This window comes from Mauremys reevesii, linkage group 15 (genome assembly GCF_016161935.1).
Source record: "Mauremys reevesii isolate NIE-2019 linkage group 15, ASM1616193v1, whole genome shotgun sequence".
In the NCBI taxonomy this organism is placed as follows: domain Eukaryota; kingdom Metazoa; phylum Chordata; order Testudines; family Geoemydidae; genus Mauremys; species Mauremys reevesii.
Genome location: NC_052637.1, coordinates 18,536,255 through 18,556,230, shown reverse-complemented (window position 1 = coordinate 18,556,230; position 19,976 = coordinate 18,536,255). Strand labels below are relative to the sequence as shown.

The window sequence follows — 19,976 nt, the reverse complement described above, 5'->3', positions numbered from 1 at the left end:
CAACTGGGTTTAGTTCCCACCTATTCTTATTTCAGTGCAAGTGTTTGTTGACATCCTTATTATGAATGAAGAATGTCCTGGTTTGATTGAGGGTATGTCTACACAGCATGTTGGGGTGGGAGGGTGTGATTCTCAGCTTGGGTAGGCATACTGTTAGCACACTAACAATAGCAGTGCATCTGTGCCAGCAAAGGTGGTGGCTTGGGCTAATCAGACAGGTGCAGTCCCTCCTTACCCCTGGGTGCTTACTGTGTAGACAAAGCCTTAGTTTAAGATTTTTCATTCATTTGTTTGTTTCCTTCCTCACTTTTCCTTTCATTCCCTTTCTGCTTCTTCCCATCCCACTGCCCCCATTCTTTGTGTCACTTAATTCCTTCTTCCTTCTTTTTTTATGTTCCTCCAGCTCCTCCTCCCAGCCTCTCCTTTTCCTTCACCTCACTCTGCTCCTGTAGGCAGCTGATACAAGGTGCAACAGGGACCTCCCATTACCAGCAAAACCATTTCTGATGCAGAGCAGGAGGCAGAGAGAACAGAAGCCAAGAGAGCCGAGCAGCCATGGCCTCAGTGACACCTGTAGAGGAAATTCAAGATGAAATCAAATGTCCCATCTGCCTGAAGTATCTGACAGACCCAGTGTCCATACACTGTGGGCATAACTTCTGCCGAGTCTGCATCACTCAGTACTATGAGACATGGGCAAAGGGGGACTATGACCCTGTGTGCTGCCCCAACTGCAGAGCCCTCATCCAGAAAGGGTCTCTCCGGCCCAACTGGCAGCTAGCGAATATAGTCGACAAAATTAAACACATGGATTTAAAACCAGGAAAAGAGAAACTGTGTAAGAGACACAATAAAACCCTGGATCTGTTCTGTGAAGAGGACGGGGAAGCCTTGTGTGTGGTTTGTGAGCGATCCCCAGAGCATGGTGCTCACACAATGATTCTCATGGAGGAGGCTGCCCAGAAATACAAGGTAGGAAACAGTTTGGATCCTGGTTAATTCAATCCTTCCCTTTTCTGACTAAGCCTCTCACATCCACAGACTCTCCCACTTTCCCAGATTTTCTGTCTCTTGCTCTACCTAAATCTCTCCATTGCATGACCCCCTCCTTCTGGACAGGTGCAGGGAGCCCTGGCCACCGATGCTGCCCCAGCCTGTCAACGCCACACTGTTCATTAGAGAGATGTGGGCACTTTCCTCACACACAGGATTGCAGCTGGAGGTGTTTGTGCTGCTGCCAGGCCAGGAATGGAGGGAATGGGCTTCTCCCATAGGCACTGACTCTGTGGGTGCTCCGGGGCTGGAACACTCATGGGAAAAAAATAGTGGGTGTTCAGCACCCACCAGCAGCCCCCCAGATTAGCTCTTGCCCCCCAGCACATCCCACCTGCTGATGGGCCCCGTCAATCAGCTCCTCCCCCTCCCCCCAGCACCTCCTCCTCACCACTATCAGCTGTTCAGTGGCATGCAGTAAGCACTGGGGAGAGGGCAAGGAGCAAGGGTGGGGGGGTGTTCGGGGGAGAGGCCAAGAAGAGGCAGGGCAGGATAGAGCAGGGGTGGGAAGAGACGTGTTGGGGCTTGGCAGTAGGGGTGGAGTGGGGGAAGGGCCTCGGGCTGAGCAGGAGTCAAGCACCCCCTGGCAATTCTGAAAGACTGGCTGCTCCCACCACACCCCTTACAGGCCAGGCACTGCCAGCAGGGCAGTCACATTCATGGTAAGCACAGCAGCCCTCACTGTTGTATGGAACATAAGTTCAGGAGTGGACTTAAGACCTCTTACCTAGAGACCCATCTCTGGAGCCACCTGGTTAAAAGTGACCCTCAGGTTTCATTATAAAAAATTCAGGAACCAAAAAGTAACTTTCTAGCCCATAGGATTGAAAAGAAAACTTTGAAAATGTGGCCCAAGCAGAACCGACACAGTGACATGCGCCTGAGTCTGTAGAGAGCCTGAGACAAAAGCTCTGAGAAGAGGGAACTGTCCCATGGATCTCAATGGGTGTGTTCACTTCCAGTACTACTGTTCTGGGGTCCACCTCTCCCCAGCCTGTGTGTGGCAGGAAGGAAAGAGATCAGTGGCCTCAGCAAGAAAATATACACGATACACAAATCTGTGCTGGCAGCTTGGCAGTCCCTGCCCCCAAAGAGCTTTTAATCTATTAAACTGAGTAGAGACAAAGAGAAGGTGGGAGGCAAACTGGGAGGGAGCAGCATGTCCCATTTGCTCTCCCTGTCTGAAACATGGGTTCTGTTCACGTGGTGCATTAAATAGACCAGAGCCATTTACTCTCCATCCCGGCTGAGCTGAGCACAGCGCAGGATCAGACAGGGAGGGCAGAGATGGCTGTAGGACATCTTTCCACCTTCGGTGGAGCCTGCTCCTCCCGGGGCCTGGCTGGATCATTGACTTCAGGGGCTGCTCTAACTCCCACTCTGCTTCCAGGAAAAAGCTAACAATCGATCCAGATAAACACACACCAAGGGGAGGTAGGAAGCCAGCTGGGAGCAGCGTGACTCCTTTGTTCTCTCTGTATAAAACACACTGTACAGGGGCTGTCGACATTTTACATTGAACAGGCAACAGTGAGTTACCCCACCCCTACTACCTATTCCCATTTATCCCCATCCCTCGCTCCTCTTCTCCCTAACAACTCCCCTCCACACACCTCCACAGCAAGCATTTGGATGTGTAATTTATTTACTTTTCAAAAACAGTTTGGCACTTTCTGAATTTTTGGCTGTGCTCAGATTGCATTTCCCCCAAATAAATAAATAAATAAATAAAAATACTCCTTTGGCAGAGGCAGGCAGTAGCAATACCCCTTGCCTCCCCTTGAAATTTGTGATTTCTGCCAAGAGCAGCATTAGTGTAAATGAGAATCGGGCATTTAAAACACTCATTCCAGATTAACCACCTTTTTAGCATTTAAATTTAATATCACTCCTTAAACACATAGTCCCTGCCCCTGCAGGCTCAGCATCACAGGCAGGGGTGCTGGAACCAGGGGGGGCCAAGAGGCCCATGGACCCCTCACTTTCAAAAGTGAGAGGGCCAGAGGCAATGCTTTTTGGTGGGCATGCCGGATCAAGTGCCCCGCCCCCCCCAAATTGGCCTGCCTGGGGTGCTGGGGGCGGGGAGAAGAGGGGCTCTATCTGCCCCCTGCCTGTGCTCCTGGCATGCTCATCCCCTGTACCTGGCAGCTAGGCCTGGGTGGGGAGCAGAAGGGGTGGGACCAGTGGCTTCTCACAGCAGCCTGCCCCACCCGGGCCCAGGAGCTAACACCCCTCCTCCTGAAAGTCCCAGGGGGTAGCACAGCAGGAGAAGGAAAGACACCCCCCCTGCAGTTAATGTGGGGGGGAGAGCGTGATGGATCCAGGCTGGGCAGAGGAGAATCGGGGGTGGTCAAGTGTCCTCCCCTTTAGATCGTGCCCCCTCCCCCAAACGGCCATGCCCATCCCCTTTTTAACATGGGCGTAGTAGCCTTGGGCAGGTGTGGAGTGTTGGTGGCATGGTGATAAAGTGAGCAGCTTATCATCCCCAGCCTCTTCCCAATGGTCCTCTTGCCGGAGCCTTCTGCACCAACTCTTTCCCCCAAGGCCCCACCCCCTGGCCAGGCCAGAAGCTGGAGCCAGGCCATGATAAGAGCCATCCAGGGAGACCAGGCTGCTGTGGGAAGCCCTGCATCCCTCAACACCAGCACAGGGACTGATTGTGGGACCAAAGTCCTATTGGGACACTTTTCTGAAAAGCCTCAAGAGCTGTAATGTTACCAGTGAGCTCTCACACAGTGCTGGGAGACATCAGATACAGTCTATGTTGTCCTCAGTGCAGAGAAACTGGTCAGCAGAGAACATAAGAACGGCCGTACTGGGTCAGACCAAAGGTCCATCCAGCCCAGTATCCTGTCTACTGACAGTGGCCAATGCCAGATGCCCCAGAGGGAGTGAACCTAATAGGTAATGATCAAGTGATCTCTCTCCTGCCATCCATCTCCACCCTCTGACAAACAAAGGCTTGGGACACCATTCCTTACCCATCCTGGCTAATAGCCATTAATGGATTTAACCTCTATAAATTTATCTAGTTCTCATTTAAACCCTGTTATAGTCCTAGCCTTCAGAACCTCCTCAGGTAAAGGAGTTCCACAAGTTGACTGTGCGCTGCGTGAAGAAGAACTTCCTTTTATTTGTTTTAAACCTGCTGCCCATTAATTTTATTTGGTGGCCCCTAGTTCTTATATTATGGGAACAAGTAAATAACTTTTCCTTATTCACTTTCTCTACACCACTCATGATTATATATACCTTTATCATATCCCCCCTTAGTCTCCTTTTTTCCAAGCTGAAAAGTCCTAGTCTCTTTAATCTCTCCTCATATGGGATCCATTCCAAACCCCTAATCATTTTAGTTGCCCTTCTCTGAACCTTTTCTGAAGCCAGTGTATCTTTTTTGAGATAAGGAGTAGTCAAGATGTGGGCGTACCATGGATTTATATAAGGGCATTATGATATTCTCCGCCTTATTCTCTATCCCTTTTTAAATTATTCCTAACATCCTCTTCATTTTTTTGACTGCCGCTGTGCACTGCGTGAATGTCTTCAGAGAACTATCCACGATGACTCCAATATCTCTTTCCTGATTAGTTGTAGCTAAATTAGCCCCCATCATATTGTATGTATAGTTGGGGTTATTTTTTCCAATGTGCATTACTTTACATTTATCCACATTACATTTCATTTGCCATTTTTTTGCCCAATCACTTAGTTTTGTGAGATCTTTTTTAAGTTCTTCACAGTCTGCTTTGGTCTTAACTATTTTGAGTAGTTTTGTATCATCCGCAAACTTTGCCACCTCACTGTTTACCCCTTTCTCCAGATCATTTATGAATAAGGTGAATAGGACTGGTCCTAGGACTGACCCTTGGGGAACACCACTAGTTACCCCTCTCCATTCTGAAAATTTACCATTTATTCCTACCCTTTGCTCCCTGTCCTTTAACCAGTTCTCAATCCATGAAAGGACCTTCCCTCTTATCCCATGACAGCTTAATTTACATAAGAACCTTTGGTGAGGGACCTTGTCAAAGGCTTTCTGGAAATCTAAATACACTATATCCACTGGATCCCCCTTGTCCACAAGTTTGCTGACCCCTCAGAATGTCCTACGAATAGCCGACTGGCTGAGTTTACAGGCAGCAAAGGGAGCAGGAAGGGAGAAGGGGTGTGGGGAGCACCTAGAGTCTCTCAGCTGTTCTGTGAAGAGGATTAAGCCCCCAGGTGTGTGATATGTGACAGATTCTGGGCTCACACCATGGTACCCTTAGAGGCCTGCCCAGGAGAACAAGGTAGGGCACCTCTGTCCAGTCTATTTCATTCTAAATAGAATTTTAATTTCAAGTTATTTCACCACAACTTGCCAGTTATACTTGATTTTTCCCTACTACAGCTACCGATGTAACCATGTCATTCAACTCTGTCACACCTTAATTGTATGAAAAATGGCATTGAAAGAAATGTACAGGGCAATATGGCAAAAGAGGCAAAAATGAAGATATTAAAGATTATGGTTGTGGGAAACATTTCTCTGGGGAGCTGAAGCTATTTCAAATCTAGTTCCAACTCAACTGAAGCTGTTGAATGATCAGTAAGGTTTAAATTACATGAGCTGCAGGCCAGTCTCTGATAGATTGTTGCCTTCAGAATGGAAAAGGAGGGGTTACAAGCTGTTGTTATTGTTTCTGATTTGAATCCCAGTGTTTATTACTGTTATTTACATAAAAGAATCACAGTGTTTATTACTGTTATTTACATAAAAGAATCACAGTGTTTATTACTGTTATTTACATAAAAGTAGCCCCTAAAAACCCCAAACAAGATCTGACTTCCATTGTACTGGGCTCTGCACAAAACCCAGGGAGGGACAATCCCTTCTCTGAGCAGTTTACAGTCTAGCTAGACAAGACAGAGAAAGGGTGGGAGAGGAAACATAGGCACGGAGAGGGGCAGTGACTTGCCCAAGGTCACTCAGCAGGTCAGTGTCAGAAGTGGAAATAGAACCCACCTCTCCCAAGACTCAGAGCCCTAATCGCTAGACCAGTAGTTCTCAACCAGGGGTACGTGTAGCCCTGTCGCTGTGCAGAGGTTGTTCAAGGGGCACATCAACTCATCTAGATATTTGCTTAGTTTTATAACAGGCTTCATAAAAAGCACAAGCAAAGTCAGTACAAATTAAAATTTCATATAGACAATGAATTGTTTATACTGCACTGTTTACTATATGCTGAAATATACCGTAAGTACAATATTTATAGTCTAATTGATTTATTTTATAATTATATGGTAAAAATGAGAAAATAAGCAAACTTTCAGTAACAGTGTGCAGTGACACTTTTGTACTTTTATGTCTGATTTTGTAAGCAAATTGTGAGGCGAAACTAGGGGCTATGCAAGGTAAATCAGATACCTGAAAGGGGTACAGTAGTCTGGAAAGGTTGAAAGCCACTGCACTAGACCATTTTTATGGCCTACCAGCACTTGCCAGTAATGAACTGTGGCCATTAGGAGTGCAAAACTCGTTGATAAAGGTCCCAGGCCCAGCAGGGAGATGAGGTTTCCCACTGGGAATCTGAACTCCCGTGCTGCTCCATGGGGGTTTAACTCCGATGATGGTCTGAGCTAGAAGAGGTCACTGTGCTAAACACTGTGTGGACCGCGAGCACCTTGAGTCCACCCACAAAAGGGCTCCAGAGAAAAAACAACCTGTCAAAGAGGGTTTGCCCTCGTGCTTATGTAAGCAGGGAAATGGGCCTGCTATTGTGGGGAGCTTTCCTGGCGTATACACTACCCCGGTGAAGTGGGCTAGCGAAAGGATCTGAGTCCTCGCTCCCCCTTCCTTTACCCAGAGGCCTGCCTGACCTCAAGGGCTCCCCTTCCACTCTCCTGTGTGGCAGAGTCCGTGTAAGCCCAACAACACTGGACCCAGGATTCCTGGGGGCTCAACCCACAACCTTGTTGTGGTCACTTAGCGCAGGGGCTAGGGTGTCCACACTCCAGGGTGCTCTCTCTGCCTGGACACTTCCCTGACCCACTGATCATTACATATAGTTCAAGGCAAATACAATTTATTAAACAACAATCAATTAAAAACATAAGGAAAAATGGGAAAGGTTAAAGGAAAACACATCACCCCTTTTTGTTACACAGGGTATGTCTACACTACAGGATTATTCTGATTTTAGATAAATTGATTTTTGGAAACAGATTGTATAAAGTCAAGTGCACACAGCCACACTAAGCACATTAATTTGGTGGTGTGTGTCCATGTACCGAGGCTAGAATCGACTTCCGGAGTGTTGCACTTTGGGTAGCTATCCCATAGTTATCCCATAGTTCCCACAGTCTCCCCTGCCCATTGGAATTCTGGGTTAAGATCCCAATGCCTGATGGGGCCAAAAATTTGTCGCAGGTGGTTATGGGTAAATGTCGCCAGTCAATCCTCCCTCCGTGAAAGCAACGGCAGACAATCATTTTGCACCCTTTTCCCTGGATTGCCCAGGCAAATGCCATAGCACGGTAACCATGGAGCCCATTCAGCCTTTTTTCACTGACACCGTATGTCTACTGGATGCCGCTGACAGATGCGGTACTGCAGTGCTACACAGCAGCATCCCCTTGCCTTTGCAAGTTAGCAAAGACGGTTGCCAGCCATACTGTACCGTCTGCTGCTTTGCAAGTTGACAATGATAGTTGCCAGTCATACTGTACCATCTGCTGCTGTCATGGGTGCTCCTGGCCGGCCTCAGTGAGGTCGGCTGGAGGAGCCTGGACAAAAATGGGAATGACTCCCCAGGTCATTCTCTTCTTTAAGTTTTGTCTAATGGAGAGTCAGTCCTGCCTAGAATATCAGGCAAGCCTACTAAAGAACCAGAGAGGCAAATGGCTGCTTCAGGTCAGAGCCCCAGACATCCCGCAGAAATGATGAGCTGCATGCCATTCTAGGGGGTGCCCCTGCAACAATCCCAGTCATTGCTTCCCTTCTCCCCCACCCCTCCTGGGCTACCGTGGCAGTTATCCCCCCATTTATGTGATGAAGTAATAAAGAATGCATGAATTTGAAACAACACTGACTTTATTGCCTCTGCAAGCAGAGATCAAAGGGAGGAGGGGAGGGCGGTTGGCTTACTGCGAAGTAGAGTGAACCACCATTCTGCACTTGCTCAGCCTATAGCTGAACATGGGAATCTGTGATAAGCACTAGGATAGAAGCACAGGCAGGACTGAATCTCCATTTGTGTGTGGGCCTTTGGTTGAGACTGGTAAAATACAAAATGTCCCAGAATATGTATGTTGGGGGACAGTTCTAAACAACAGCTTAGTTTTTTTATTTGCAGCAAAATGTAGAGGTCTAAGTATCTGATTGTGAGCCCTGGTAGCAACGGGTAGGCTGAGGTAGGCGTGACCACACAGTGCTGCTGACTGTGAGAGCAGCCTGAGGCAGAAGCCTCCAGCTAGCATGATATTCCAGGCAGGACTGAATCTCCCTTAGACAAAGCTTAAAGAAGAGAATGACCTGGAGTCATTCCCATTTTTGCCCAGGTGCCCCCAACTGACCTCACTGAGGTCATCCAGGAGCACCCATGGGACAACAATGACAGCTACCAGTCCTACTGTACCATCTGCTGTCGGCAAGGCAAGGCAAGGGGATGCTGCTGTGTAGCGCTGCAGCACCGTGTCTGCCAGCAGCATCCAGTAGACATACGGTGACATTGAAAAAAAGGCGAGAAACGATTTTTTTCCCTTTGCTTTCACAGGGCGGGGGGCGTGGAGGGGCTGATGACATATACCTTGAACCACCCGCGACAATGTTTTTGACCCTTCAGGCTTTGGGAGCTCAGCCCAGAATTCAAATGGTCTTTGGAGAGTGCAGGAACTGTGGGATAGCTACAGTCATCAGTCGCCCCTCCCTCCATGAGCATCCATTTGATTCTATTGCTTTCTGGTACACTTGTCTCTCAGCTCCTTAAGTTTCAGGCTGCACTCTGTTAAGTCCCTGTTTTGGCCTCTGTCCATCACGGCCTTGGAGATTTTTTCAAATGTTTTGGCATTCCGTCTTTTGGAACCGAGTTCTGATAGGACAGATTCATCTCCCCATACAGAGATCAGATTCAGTATCTCCCGTACAGTCCATGCTGGAGCTCTTTTTTGATTCTGGGACTGCATGGTCACCTGTGCTGATCAGTGCTCCATGCTGGGCAAACAGGAAATAAAATTCAAAAGTTTGCAGGGCTTTTCCTGTCTACCTGGCCAGTGCATCCGAGTTCAGATTGCTGTCCAGAGCCGTCACAATGGTGCACTGTGGGATAGCTCCCGGAGGCCAATACCGTTGAATTGCGGCCACACTAATCCTAATTCGAAATGGCAATGTTGATTTCAGCGCTACTCCCCTCATCGGAAATCGATTTTAAGGGCCCTTTATATCGAAGTAAAGGGCTTCGTTGTGTGGACGGGTGCAGGGTTAATTCGATTTAACGCTGCTAAATTTGACATAAACTTGTAGTGTAGATCAGGCCACAGAGACATCACAACCAGCAATCTCTGGAATGCAAGGGCAGTTCAGAGTCTGTTCCTCACACATCCCAGGCCTCCTTCTTAGGCCCTGGCTGTGCTGCAGGGATGCTGCAGGTCGGACACTTGCTCTGGTGCTGGCCACATGCCCTCAGGCTCTAGGTGGCAGGACCCTTCTTCCCAGCATCAGCCCCCGTCCCCCTCAAAGTCTGGCCTGCAAGGTCTCTTGGATGGTGGGGTCTCCCTGCACTGAGCCTGTGGCCCAGGGTCCCCCTCACTCTATCCAGATGGCTGCTCACCGCACCTGGCTCCGGACTGCTCCAGCTCCAGCTCCACTCTGCCTCAGCACTGATGCTGCTCTGCCTCCAGCCCCAGGGGCTGCTTCTCTGGCCCCTCTGGCTCTGGTTGTTTCTAGGGCGACCAGACAGCAAGTGTGAAATATCAGGACAGGGGGTGAGAGATAATAGGAGACTATATGAGAAAAAGACCCAAAAATCAGGACTGTCCCTATAAAATCGAGACATCTGGTTACCCTAGTTGTTTCAGTTCTCCCAGCACAGGACTGCTCTCGGGGCTGCTTCTGTGGCTTTTGTTGCTGCAGTCCTGCTCCCAGCACTGACCAGCTCCCAGGGCTGCTTCTCTGGTTCTCTGGCTGGCATGACTCTGCTCCCAGCTCAGCTCAGGCCCCTTCTCCTTACTTAGCTCAGCCCCACTCTGTCTGAGCCAGGCAATTCCAGCTCGCTCGGAGGACGGGAGCCCCCTGGCCTCCTGACTCCCTGATTAGCCTGCCCGCCCTGTCAAATAGACTGACCTGGAGCATTGGCCTCTCCCCATTTCCCCTGGGGACTGGCAGTCTCAGGGACCAGGTCCTGATTTCCCATCGACCCTTCCCCTTTCTTTTGGTGCTGGGAGATAGCCAACCAAAAAACTAACCCTGAGTTTTAGTAACGAGCCAGCGCTCCCCTTTCAGTTAGTTCAGTTCTGTCCAACCTGTAGAATCTCCAGGGGTTAAGGGTTGAAATTCAGTGGGAGTTGGGCTCCTTTGAAAATCCCAGCACATGTTTCTAACCCCTATATTTGTCTGGGATCTGTATCACTTTTTAAGAAAATTTTATTCTTATACTACCATGTGAATCCATTTTCATGATGGTTTAACTCAATGAAGAAAGAGGACAAATAATGTTTAACAGTCTGAATGTACAACTCTCCCAGTCTCCATTAATGAGATTTCATTTCCTTGGTATCTCTGATGTCATAAACCTAGCAGGGCCAACTGTCTTGGATTTGGGGTGGACAAACACCCTCCTCCACAAACACTCTCAAGCTCAGACCACTCAAATTGTTTTGTCTCTTCAGGAAAAGATCCAGGCCCATTTGGAGAGTCTGAGGGAAGAGAGAGAAAAGCTGCTGGGATTTAAAGAGACTGGAGAGGGAAAAAGTCAGACGTATCTGGTAGGTTCCCATTGTGACTAACCTGCAGGGACTTGGAGTGGGACATCTGTTTGTAGGCAGTTTCCTCTGTGGCCTTGGGGAATGTGGACTTCTTTCTGTTTCTCCATGACCATGGGTGGTTGTGTTAGAGTTGTGTGTCTGTACACACACATACACATACACTGGCCCTGAGAAACCCTCTTCAACATCATATTCTGCAGAATCTAAGACAATCTAACTCATTCCAATTAATCAGTTCATTTCTAGCCCTTGTGGCTTTCACAAAACTCCCAAGGTGAGCAGACCGTATCCCGTACAGTGCTCACTGCCCATGTCTGCAGGCATTTCTTGGGTTGTTTATTTCTTTTTCTCTCCTGGCATCTCTGTCAATGTAGTGCTGAGTCCTGCCTGCTGCTGCTCTGGATCAGGATAGGCACAGGCCTCTAATAACAGTGTGCCAACCATGTCAGAGTTGGAAACATCCCATCAAGAGATATTAGGGCCAAATGGGATGGTGTTAGAAAATCCTTTCCTTAGTATCCACAGAGTATAGGCAAGTGTTAGACATCTTAGAGTTTGCAAAGAAATTCTCTCTCCTGCACACTCAGAACTCCAAGAAAGGACCATAGACTCTCTCTCTAACCCTTACCTCTCCTTTCCTTAAAAAAACCCAACCAGATTCAGACACAAACCGAGAGGCAGAAGATTGTATCTGAATTTCAGCAACTGCAACAGTTCCTGCAGAAACAAGAGCGACTCCTGCTGGCCAGGCTAGAAAACCTGGAAAAGGAGATTTTGAAGATACAGAATGACAATGTCACTAAACTCTCTGAGGAGATTTCCTGTCTCAGTGACCAAATCAGTGAGCTGGAGGGGAAGTGTCAGAAGCCGGCAAATGAATTCCTGCAGGTGAGACTGAGTTAGAAAAATCCCAAATCCATGCAAAGGAACAGGACAGCTCTAGACATTTCGCCGCCCCAAGCAGGGTGGCATGCTGTGGGGGGCGCTCTGCCGGTCCAGGGACTCCGGTGGACCTCCCGCAGGCATGCCTGCGGAGGGTCTGCTGGTCCCACGGTTCCACCGAAGCGGAGCCCTGCCTGACGCCCTCCCAGCGACCAGCAGAGCACCCCCCGCGGCATGCCGCCCCTGGGCACTGGAGTCCAGCAGTCAGAGATCACAGTGTAACTCAGTGTATGCATTGCTGAAAGTGAACAGTGTAACTCAGTGTATGCATTGCTGAAAGTGAATTACGGATGCTCTTTGAAGAATTACAGACTCATTTATGTCAGAGATGACATTAAGTCAGCAGAACCATGGCTCCAGAGCCAGGGCAGTGCCTCTTTTCCTCAGCTGAAAAATCCCTTCCCTGCAATCCCTGATGTGTGGCAATCATGGCATGTGGGACTAAGGTTGTTTTTCTGTCTCTCTCCCCTCTAGGATTTCAGAAGCACCTTGAGCAGGTACGTGGCTCTTTCTCTCTCTCTTATGTTTCACTATCCTATGAAAGGGCTTGGGGAGCATGTTGCCTGCACATTTCCCCTGGGCTCTACAGCAAAATGTGAGGCAGGGTCACATTTTGGAAACAAATCTTGGTGGTGAACTTAATCCTGAGGTTCTCACTCTTTTATAAAGGACTCTGGAATTATCTATTCAGTGGGAAAGATTGACCTAAAGTAGTTCCTGAAGATGTGACATCATTGAGGGACTGGTTGCCTCACAGTTCTGGGAATGCAATACAGGCCTTTCACCTCTAGGGCACTAGTTACAATCATGCCCTTGTCAGCAGTGTCCAAGCATCTTTTCCCTCTGGGGACTGTTGGAGACCTGTGTGAAATGAGCTGGTATCGAAGGGTCGGGGGAAGTCTGAGGTCTCAGTCTTGTTCCTGAAAGAAAGATCCCATAACACTATGTACGCAAGAAACATGAGAACATACCAGGATTAAGAGTAGCAGCCGTGTTAGCAACCAGGATTAGCGCATGGAGACGAAGGAGTGAATTGGTCATGGAGACTCAATTCCCTTTTTATCTGCAGATCTGCTCTGTTCAGGCCAGAGTGAAGAACATAACTGGGGTCTTTGGGGAAAGGTTGAACAGACATGGCCTATGCTGCATCTGCTCTGAGGTTGAGAGAAGTGGGGGAATTCTAACTCCAGGCCCCATAAAGCATTAGCTTCCCCAGTAGCAATGAATTATAATGAGTCAGTGAATGAAATGTAACAATGTGAAATTCTCTCTGTCCAGGTGTGAGAAGGGGAAGTTCCAGCAGCCAGTGGAGATTTCTCCTGAGCTGGAAAAGAGACTCAGTGATTTCTCCCAGAAAAATATTGCTGTAGCGGAGACTCTGAGAAAGTTCAAAGGTACGCAGAAGGGAGAAGGAGGAGAAATCAGTATTTGGGTCTTCAACTGTGGGAGGAGATGGTCTCTGGCCAATTGGTTCATAATCTATTTAATAAAAGGGGGAAATAGCTGAATTGAGCAGATATGTCAGGGATCTATCAGCAAGGGTGTATTACCCTGATTCACTCTATGAGCTTTGGTAACATCATTAAGGTAAAAATATAGCAAAATTTGGAGTACCTCAGTTTCTCTCTCTCAAGTACAGGACTGCAGGGCACGTGCTCCAGAGCTGTTTAGCCTCCCCATATACTGCTGATCTCTCTCCAACTGTTTTTCTCATATAATTAAAACATAGTTATGTCAGTTAAAAGTAGGACTGCCATTATGGATATGACAGCCTGAAATCTCATCTCCTATCTACTTTCCCTCTCCAGACACTCTGGGCTGCAAACTGGAGACAGAAAGAGGGGAATTACTACGATCCTTCAGACCAGGTGAGATTTCAGGGGGAGATTATCATTCCATTAAGAGAAAACACATATGAAAATATTTTCATGAAAATGCAGCTACAGTTACAAACCAAACCAACACTGACCATGACACATGGTTCTAAAAATAACATGCAAACATGAAATACTAAGAAGATCCCATGCTGAAGTCACACAAACAATCCTGATACCAATTTCAATGGTGCATCCATCCATGCACCCACTGATGACCAGAAACAGTCTCACTGACCAACACACACTTACCCTGATGTTTCCAGACACATCCAGATGCCTTTGAAATATTTAATTCAGAGGGTTGTGACATTCCTCTCCTTTCCCCTGTGTGAGGGGCTCTTTCCCATTGTTCTTCCCCTGCATCCCACCTTTCTCCTCAGGGGGAATCTCTGGGATCACACACCAAGGGGGAGCTCTGCAGGAGATTTTCCTTCAACTAACAAAAAATTGCTATGGAAACAACTCTCCTCCATACCAATAACCGGACATATTCTCACTGCCCAGCCCCTGAACCACCTTAATTGTGACCTGGTCATTTGTATTGACATCAACAAGCCGTCTAATTCAAGGCAGTCAGTGGAGAGATCTCCCTGCTCCTGGCTGTCACATCCCCCAGCTCTTCTCCAGCATCCTACCTTTCCTTTGGGCAGGGTTGGGCTCAGCTGCTGTGTGGGTTGGGGAGATGGTGTCTCTCTAGCGCTGTCACCTGCAGCCCTCTTATCTCTCTGGGCAGGAAAGGGGCTGCCCCACCCAATGGCACCTCCTACATCCTGGCCTTGAACCACTGGCTCTTCCCCAGTGCTGCATCTTCACCTCTTCTCTTTGGCCTGGGAGTGGAGGATGCATTGAGGAGAGGAAGCTTCCTTTTGGGGTTCAGAGTTGGTATCTGCCTCCTATTCTCCTTCCTAATAAAAAGCTTCTGGTGCCTTCTTTGCTGTGTCTCTGATGCTGGGAATGAAGCAGCCCCAGCTATGGAACAGAGAACTGCAGCATCTATAGCCAAATTAGAAAGTACAAAAGTGGTTCCTTTTGTACTTTCCAAAACTACCTCAGCTGAAGAACTGCAGTGACATCTCTGCTGAAGCTCATGCACTCAGCACAGAGGCAGCTCTCTGGGATCCAGGATCCCAGACAGAACAGGGCTGACTGGGAAGTGTGAGAAATGGACCAGGACTGAGCTCTGCCCCTAATAATCTGATTCTCTCTCTCTCTCTCATCAGTAAATGTGACTCTAGATCCAGACACGGCTCATCCCGTCCTAGTCCTGTCTGATGATCAGAAAAGTGTGAGATGGGGAGACACACGGCAAGATCTACCAGACAATCCTGAGAGATTTGACACTGAGCTCTGTGTGCTGGGCTGTGAGGGGTTCACCTCAGGGAAACATTCCTGGGAGGTGGAGGTGGAGGATGAGGGACACTGGGCTGTGGGAGTCGTCAGAGAATCTGTAAGGAGAAAGGGAGGGATCAGCCGTAACCCTCAGGGGGGGATCTGGGCTGTGGGGCAGTGGGGGGATCAGTTCAAAGCTCTCACATCTATGGAGACCCCACTGCCCCTGAGCTGGGTCCCCAAAAGGATCCAGGTTTTTCTAGACTATGAGAAGGGGCAGGTGACATTTTTTGATGTTGATAAGGAGGCCCCAATCTTCACTTTCCCACCAGCCTCCTTCACTGGGGAGAGAATCCGTCCCTGGCTCTGGGTATGGGGATCCCAGCTCAGAATATTTCAGTTACAGGGGGAATAGCCATTGGGGACCCTGAAATCATCCTCTTTAGCCTCACACACCCTAGTTACCATGACCCTGGAGGACTTCTCTCTTCCTCAAGACTTTCTGCAATGCAGTCTCAAGGACCCTGGATGCTCCATGGGCTCTCAGGTCTGGACTGTCAAACCACAGGGATCAGGGAGAAGCCAATCTCATCACCCCAGAGATTGTCCAATCTGTTTCTCATTGTTCTCTATGGTCCAGGAGGATTCTGGGGATCCTGGGTCACCGAGTATCACGGAAACGTGGGAGACTAGGCCAATGGAAATGAAAAAATAGGCTTTTCTAGCCACAGTCATCCTAGTGTCTGTGACCTTGGAGGACTGTCATCTAACTAACCCCTCACTCATCTCTCTGACTGTGGAGCAGTCCTCCCAAACCTCATCTCCCTGCCAGGAGCAAAAGAGATGGGAAGGGTGTGTGTGAAAAACTCTTCTAGCTGCAGAAGGAGTAGATATACGAGGAGGGGAAGGGGTAGATTGTCAGTAAAGGGAGAAGCCTGAGGAAAGTGGCGGAAAATGAAATGAAGAGTGAAAGCAAAACAATCCTGAGAAGGGAAAATGCTCAGAGGACACAGAAAGAGGATAGGAAAAACTCAGGGGAGAGAACTGGGAACCTGAGGTGGAATGATCTGTGAATGTGACTAGAGAAGAACTAAGGAGACACAGAGAAATGGATGGAAAACGTGCTATAAAAAACGATGTGTAGAACTGGATAGAAAAGGAGTGAAGAAAAGAGAACACAAGAGGGATGTGAAGATTTATAAAATGGTGCTGAAATTCAGACTGGTTATGAAAATTCCTTCTCAGCAACTTTTGAGCCTGACATTTACTTAAGAGAAACAAAGCATATTTTTTCCTTGTTTATTTCCTTTTTATTTCCCAGTTGTAATTTTGAAGGCAGACATGGGATTCCCCCTCACCCCCAATGGTTGTGTCACCCCCACAGCAATGAGGGGGGGGGTATGTGTGTGTGCCAATCTGATGATATCCTGAGCTTTACTGTACTATGTTGCTATCCAGCCTGCATTCTGTGCCATGAGCTTTATATAAGGGGTATGTCAGGAATTGTTCAGCTGTGCTCTGGAGAGAGCTGGTTGGGTCACTTCAACTCTCAACCACCAAACCTGCCAGTGTGACACCAGCAAACAAAATATGTGGCAGATATTTGCAGTGTGGGACACTTGGGTTTTATGGCTCATCATACCACAATCACCAGCCCATAATGGTTTTAATGATTGTGTGAATTAAATAAACTATTTAAAAAGAAAACTAAGATATATACCAAATGGAGGCACACAATTACCACTCCCACAGCAACAGAGTTTGTATTATGACCTCTCTGGTTCCCCACACTCATCTCCACCACTGGAACAAGACAAGAAGAATTGCTATTATGTGTGAGGACCAACCACTGGAGCGGGATTTGACAGACACATTGACACTGGATTACACAAGGGCCTACTAGATAGCTTAGAATATTAGAGCTCAGGACATGGGGGTTCTCTTCCTGGCCTCAGTGTGGGGTAATGATAACCATATTATTTCTATTCTATACATTCATTCTGCAAGGCAGTAGAAGGGAGTGGCCATTGTGCAGTGGTGAGCAGTGACAAGTAACCAGATCATGTGTATTGTCTTTTGCTATGTTAGAGCTGAAAACACTTCTTTCCTGGGTGTCTGGCTGGTGAGTCTTGCCCACATGCTCAAGGTTTAGCTGATCGCCATATTTGGGGTCGGGAAGGAATTTTCTTCCAGGGCAGATTGGCAGAGGCCCTGGGGGGTTTTCACCTTCCTCTGCAGCATGGGGCATGGGTCACTTGCTGTAGGATTCTCTGCACCTTGAAATCTTTAAACCATGATTTGAAGACTTCAGTAGCTATGGGGTTTATTACAGGAGTCGGTGGGTGAAATTCTGTGGCCTGCATCATTGTACAGAAGGTCAGACTAGATGATCATAATGGTCCCTCCTGACCTTAAAGTCTATGACTCTATGACTTGTGGTGGGACAGCATTTCTGCCTACCATGCATCACCTTAACTCAGCCCTCTAGTGACTCCAGACAACAATCACAGGACTTGGATTAAGGCATGTTAGTGTGTGTGGACCCAGATTAGATGTAAATGATATTTAAAGACACAATCACTTTTATTCCACCACGTGTGTTGAGTGATTCGGTGTCTCCTATTTATTTTTTTAAATGCCTCCATAGCATGGAGCTCTCTTCATAACATCACTGGCTCAGATTTCCAAGACCTGCCTGTTATTTTGCAATTTGGGCCAGACTCAGGGAGGGGCTCGGTCCTGAGTCTCTTTGATATGAATTGTGGGTGCTCAGCAGCTTGTGGAACTGGGCCCTACATGTTTGTATGTTTAAATGTCTTGTTGTAAAGTTACTTTCCTGAACAGTGGAAAAGAGCCAGGTTCTGTTGCAGAGTCTGAGGCTGAATCCCAAGATATTACAGCTCATCTGAGGGAAGAATGATATTGATGGGTCTCTGAGGATATAATAACAAATATCATGTGTTTTAATTATTTGTATGCTAACATGAGAGTAGAACACTCACTAATGACTCCCTAAAAGGCAGCGGATTGATGGCTGATTAGAGTCTTTGTCAGAAGTGAAGCCCAGGGCACAAGGAAGTTGGAGAGATTCCATCAGAGACACCCAGAGTGAACTTCACTTCAATGAACAAATCCCAAGTCTTTGGTCTCTCAGCAGGTGAAGTGAAGGGCAGGGAACTGGATGCCACCCCTCCCACTGGGCTCCCAGCACAGAACAGCTCCCACACTCCAGGGTGTGTCCCTACCTGTATGTGTGCTGGTGAAAGTGCAGGCTGGAGCTTGGGAGAGGGCTTGGCAGGCTGGTCACAGTGTAAAGGGAGCCCAGGCTGGTGGGTCAGGGGGACTCAGCAGTACCCCAGTTCCAGGTGGCACCCCTGGGAGAACCCGTCCCACTATGATCAGGGAAAACCAATACTTTCTTGTTGTTAGCGATCCATTCTCAGTGGGTGACGTTATTTTCCCTTAAGGCAAGTGCAGCTTTAGCCACAACAAAGATCTTGTTGGAGCAAGTCTTCTGTCATTGGAAACGCCTCACTAAGGTAGAGTCTGACAGAAGAACACATTTTACTGGACGAATGTTCCAAACATGTTTACAGTTGTTGAAAGTGCAACAAAATTGTGTATTCCCTAACGGCCTCAATTGTCAGGGATGGAAGAACAAACAAATCGCACCATCAAACTAATGCTGCGGAAACTGGTAGATGCCAATCGATGTAATTGGGACACCCTGATTCCAATCATTTAAATGACACTCAGGGCAACTCCAGCTGCTTTTCAACAGATCATATAACCTACCTTTGAGGTGATGATTTGGTGAATGATGTGAATGCCAGAGCATCTTTTGTGGTTACCAGTGGCACACAGCCAGAGCGAGTTAAATTGGAAACCTCTCTGCAAGCATTACAAAAACTTTTGAATCAGATTCACTTGCAGGTAGCTGTTAAAGTGGGAAAATCCAAACAGAAGGCAAAAGCCTATTTTGATAAAAGCCAAAAAGAAAATACTTTTACCAAATTAAATTGGAGATCAGGTTATGCTCCTATTATATGCTGTACCAGAATACAATTTATGTAACCAATGAACAGGCCACACTATATTCTGGATAGACTCGGTTCGTCTGTATAGAGATTCAGCATAACATACACACACAAAAAGAAAGAAAGATAGATAGAAAAGATCAGTAAAGAGATTAGCATAATAGAATTAAAGTTGTACCGGAAAAGAACTATTTCTCCACAGGCAGAGGAACCAGAAACACTGACTACAAAAGAGGAAGCAAAGGATCAGAGATAGCCAGCCCAGTAGCAGGGGAAAAGAAAACAAATGCATGTCTTAACACTGATGTGGTATTATTGCCTTAATACTGCACTTCAAACCAAACAACAGACTGTTCCAGTGCAAGAAGAAACAAGAATAATCGAGGTAAATCAGAATGTTATGTTGGAACTAAACTCAAACTTGCCTATTAAAACTCCAAATGCAATGATAACAGTGATCTGGGTGCAATAACAAATAAAAACAAGATCAAGGACTAAAAGGAATACCACACCTTTCAACTGACATTTTCTTTGAATGCAATTATCAACCAGCACAAGGACAATTTATACATAAGATTTGGGATAAAATGTTGTTTATCTAGTTGACTAATAGTACAACTTTGGCAATACATAAGTTACAGAGTCACATGTCAAGTCTGTATAAATTGGAATTACATTTTGTATTAAAGGATAAGTGAAGATTTGTATTGTGGAAAAATTTTCCACTGGAGGTCCAGAGATGTGGAGGAAGGTATATGAATTATTTTCCAAAAAT

The 19,976-nt window shown here is 47.3% G+C and overlaps 1 protein-coding gene across 1 annotated transcript; it reads left to right on the top strand.

Annotated features, from left to right (window-relative positions):
• Positions 1 to 328: 328 nt before the first annotated feature.
• LOC120383244 (tripartite motif-containing protein 10-like) lies at positions 329 to 16,516 on the top strand. Its single transcript, XM_039501110.1, has 7 exons — positions 329 to 972; positions 10,921 to 11,016; positions 11,674 to 11,904; positions 12,433 to 12,455; positions 13,237 to 13,352; positions 13,767 to 13,826; positions 15,056 to 16,516. The coding sequence occupies exons 1-7, from the start codon at positions 556 to 558 to the stop codon at positions 15,577 to 15,579; spliced, it is 1,467 nt and encodes a 488-aa protein (XP_039357044.1). The 5' UTR covers positions 329 to 555; the 3' UTR covers positions 15,580 to 16,516.
• The last annotated feature ends 3,460 nt before the right edge of the window (positions 16,517 to 19,976 follow it).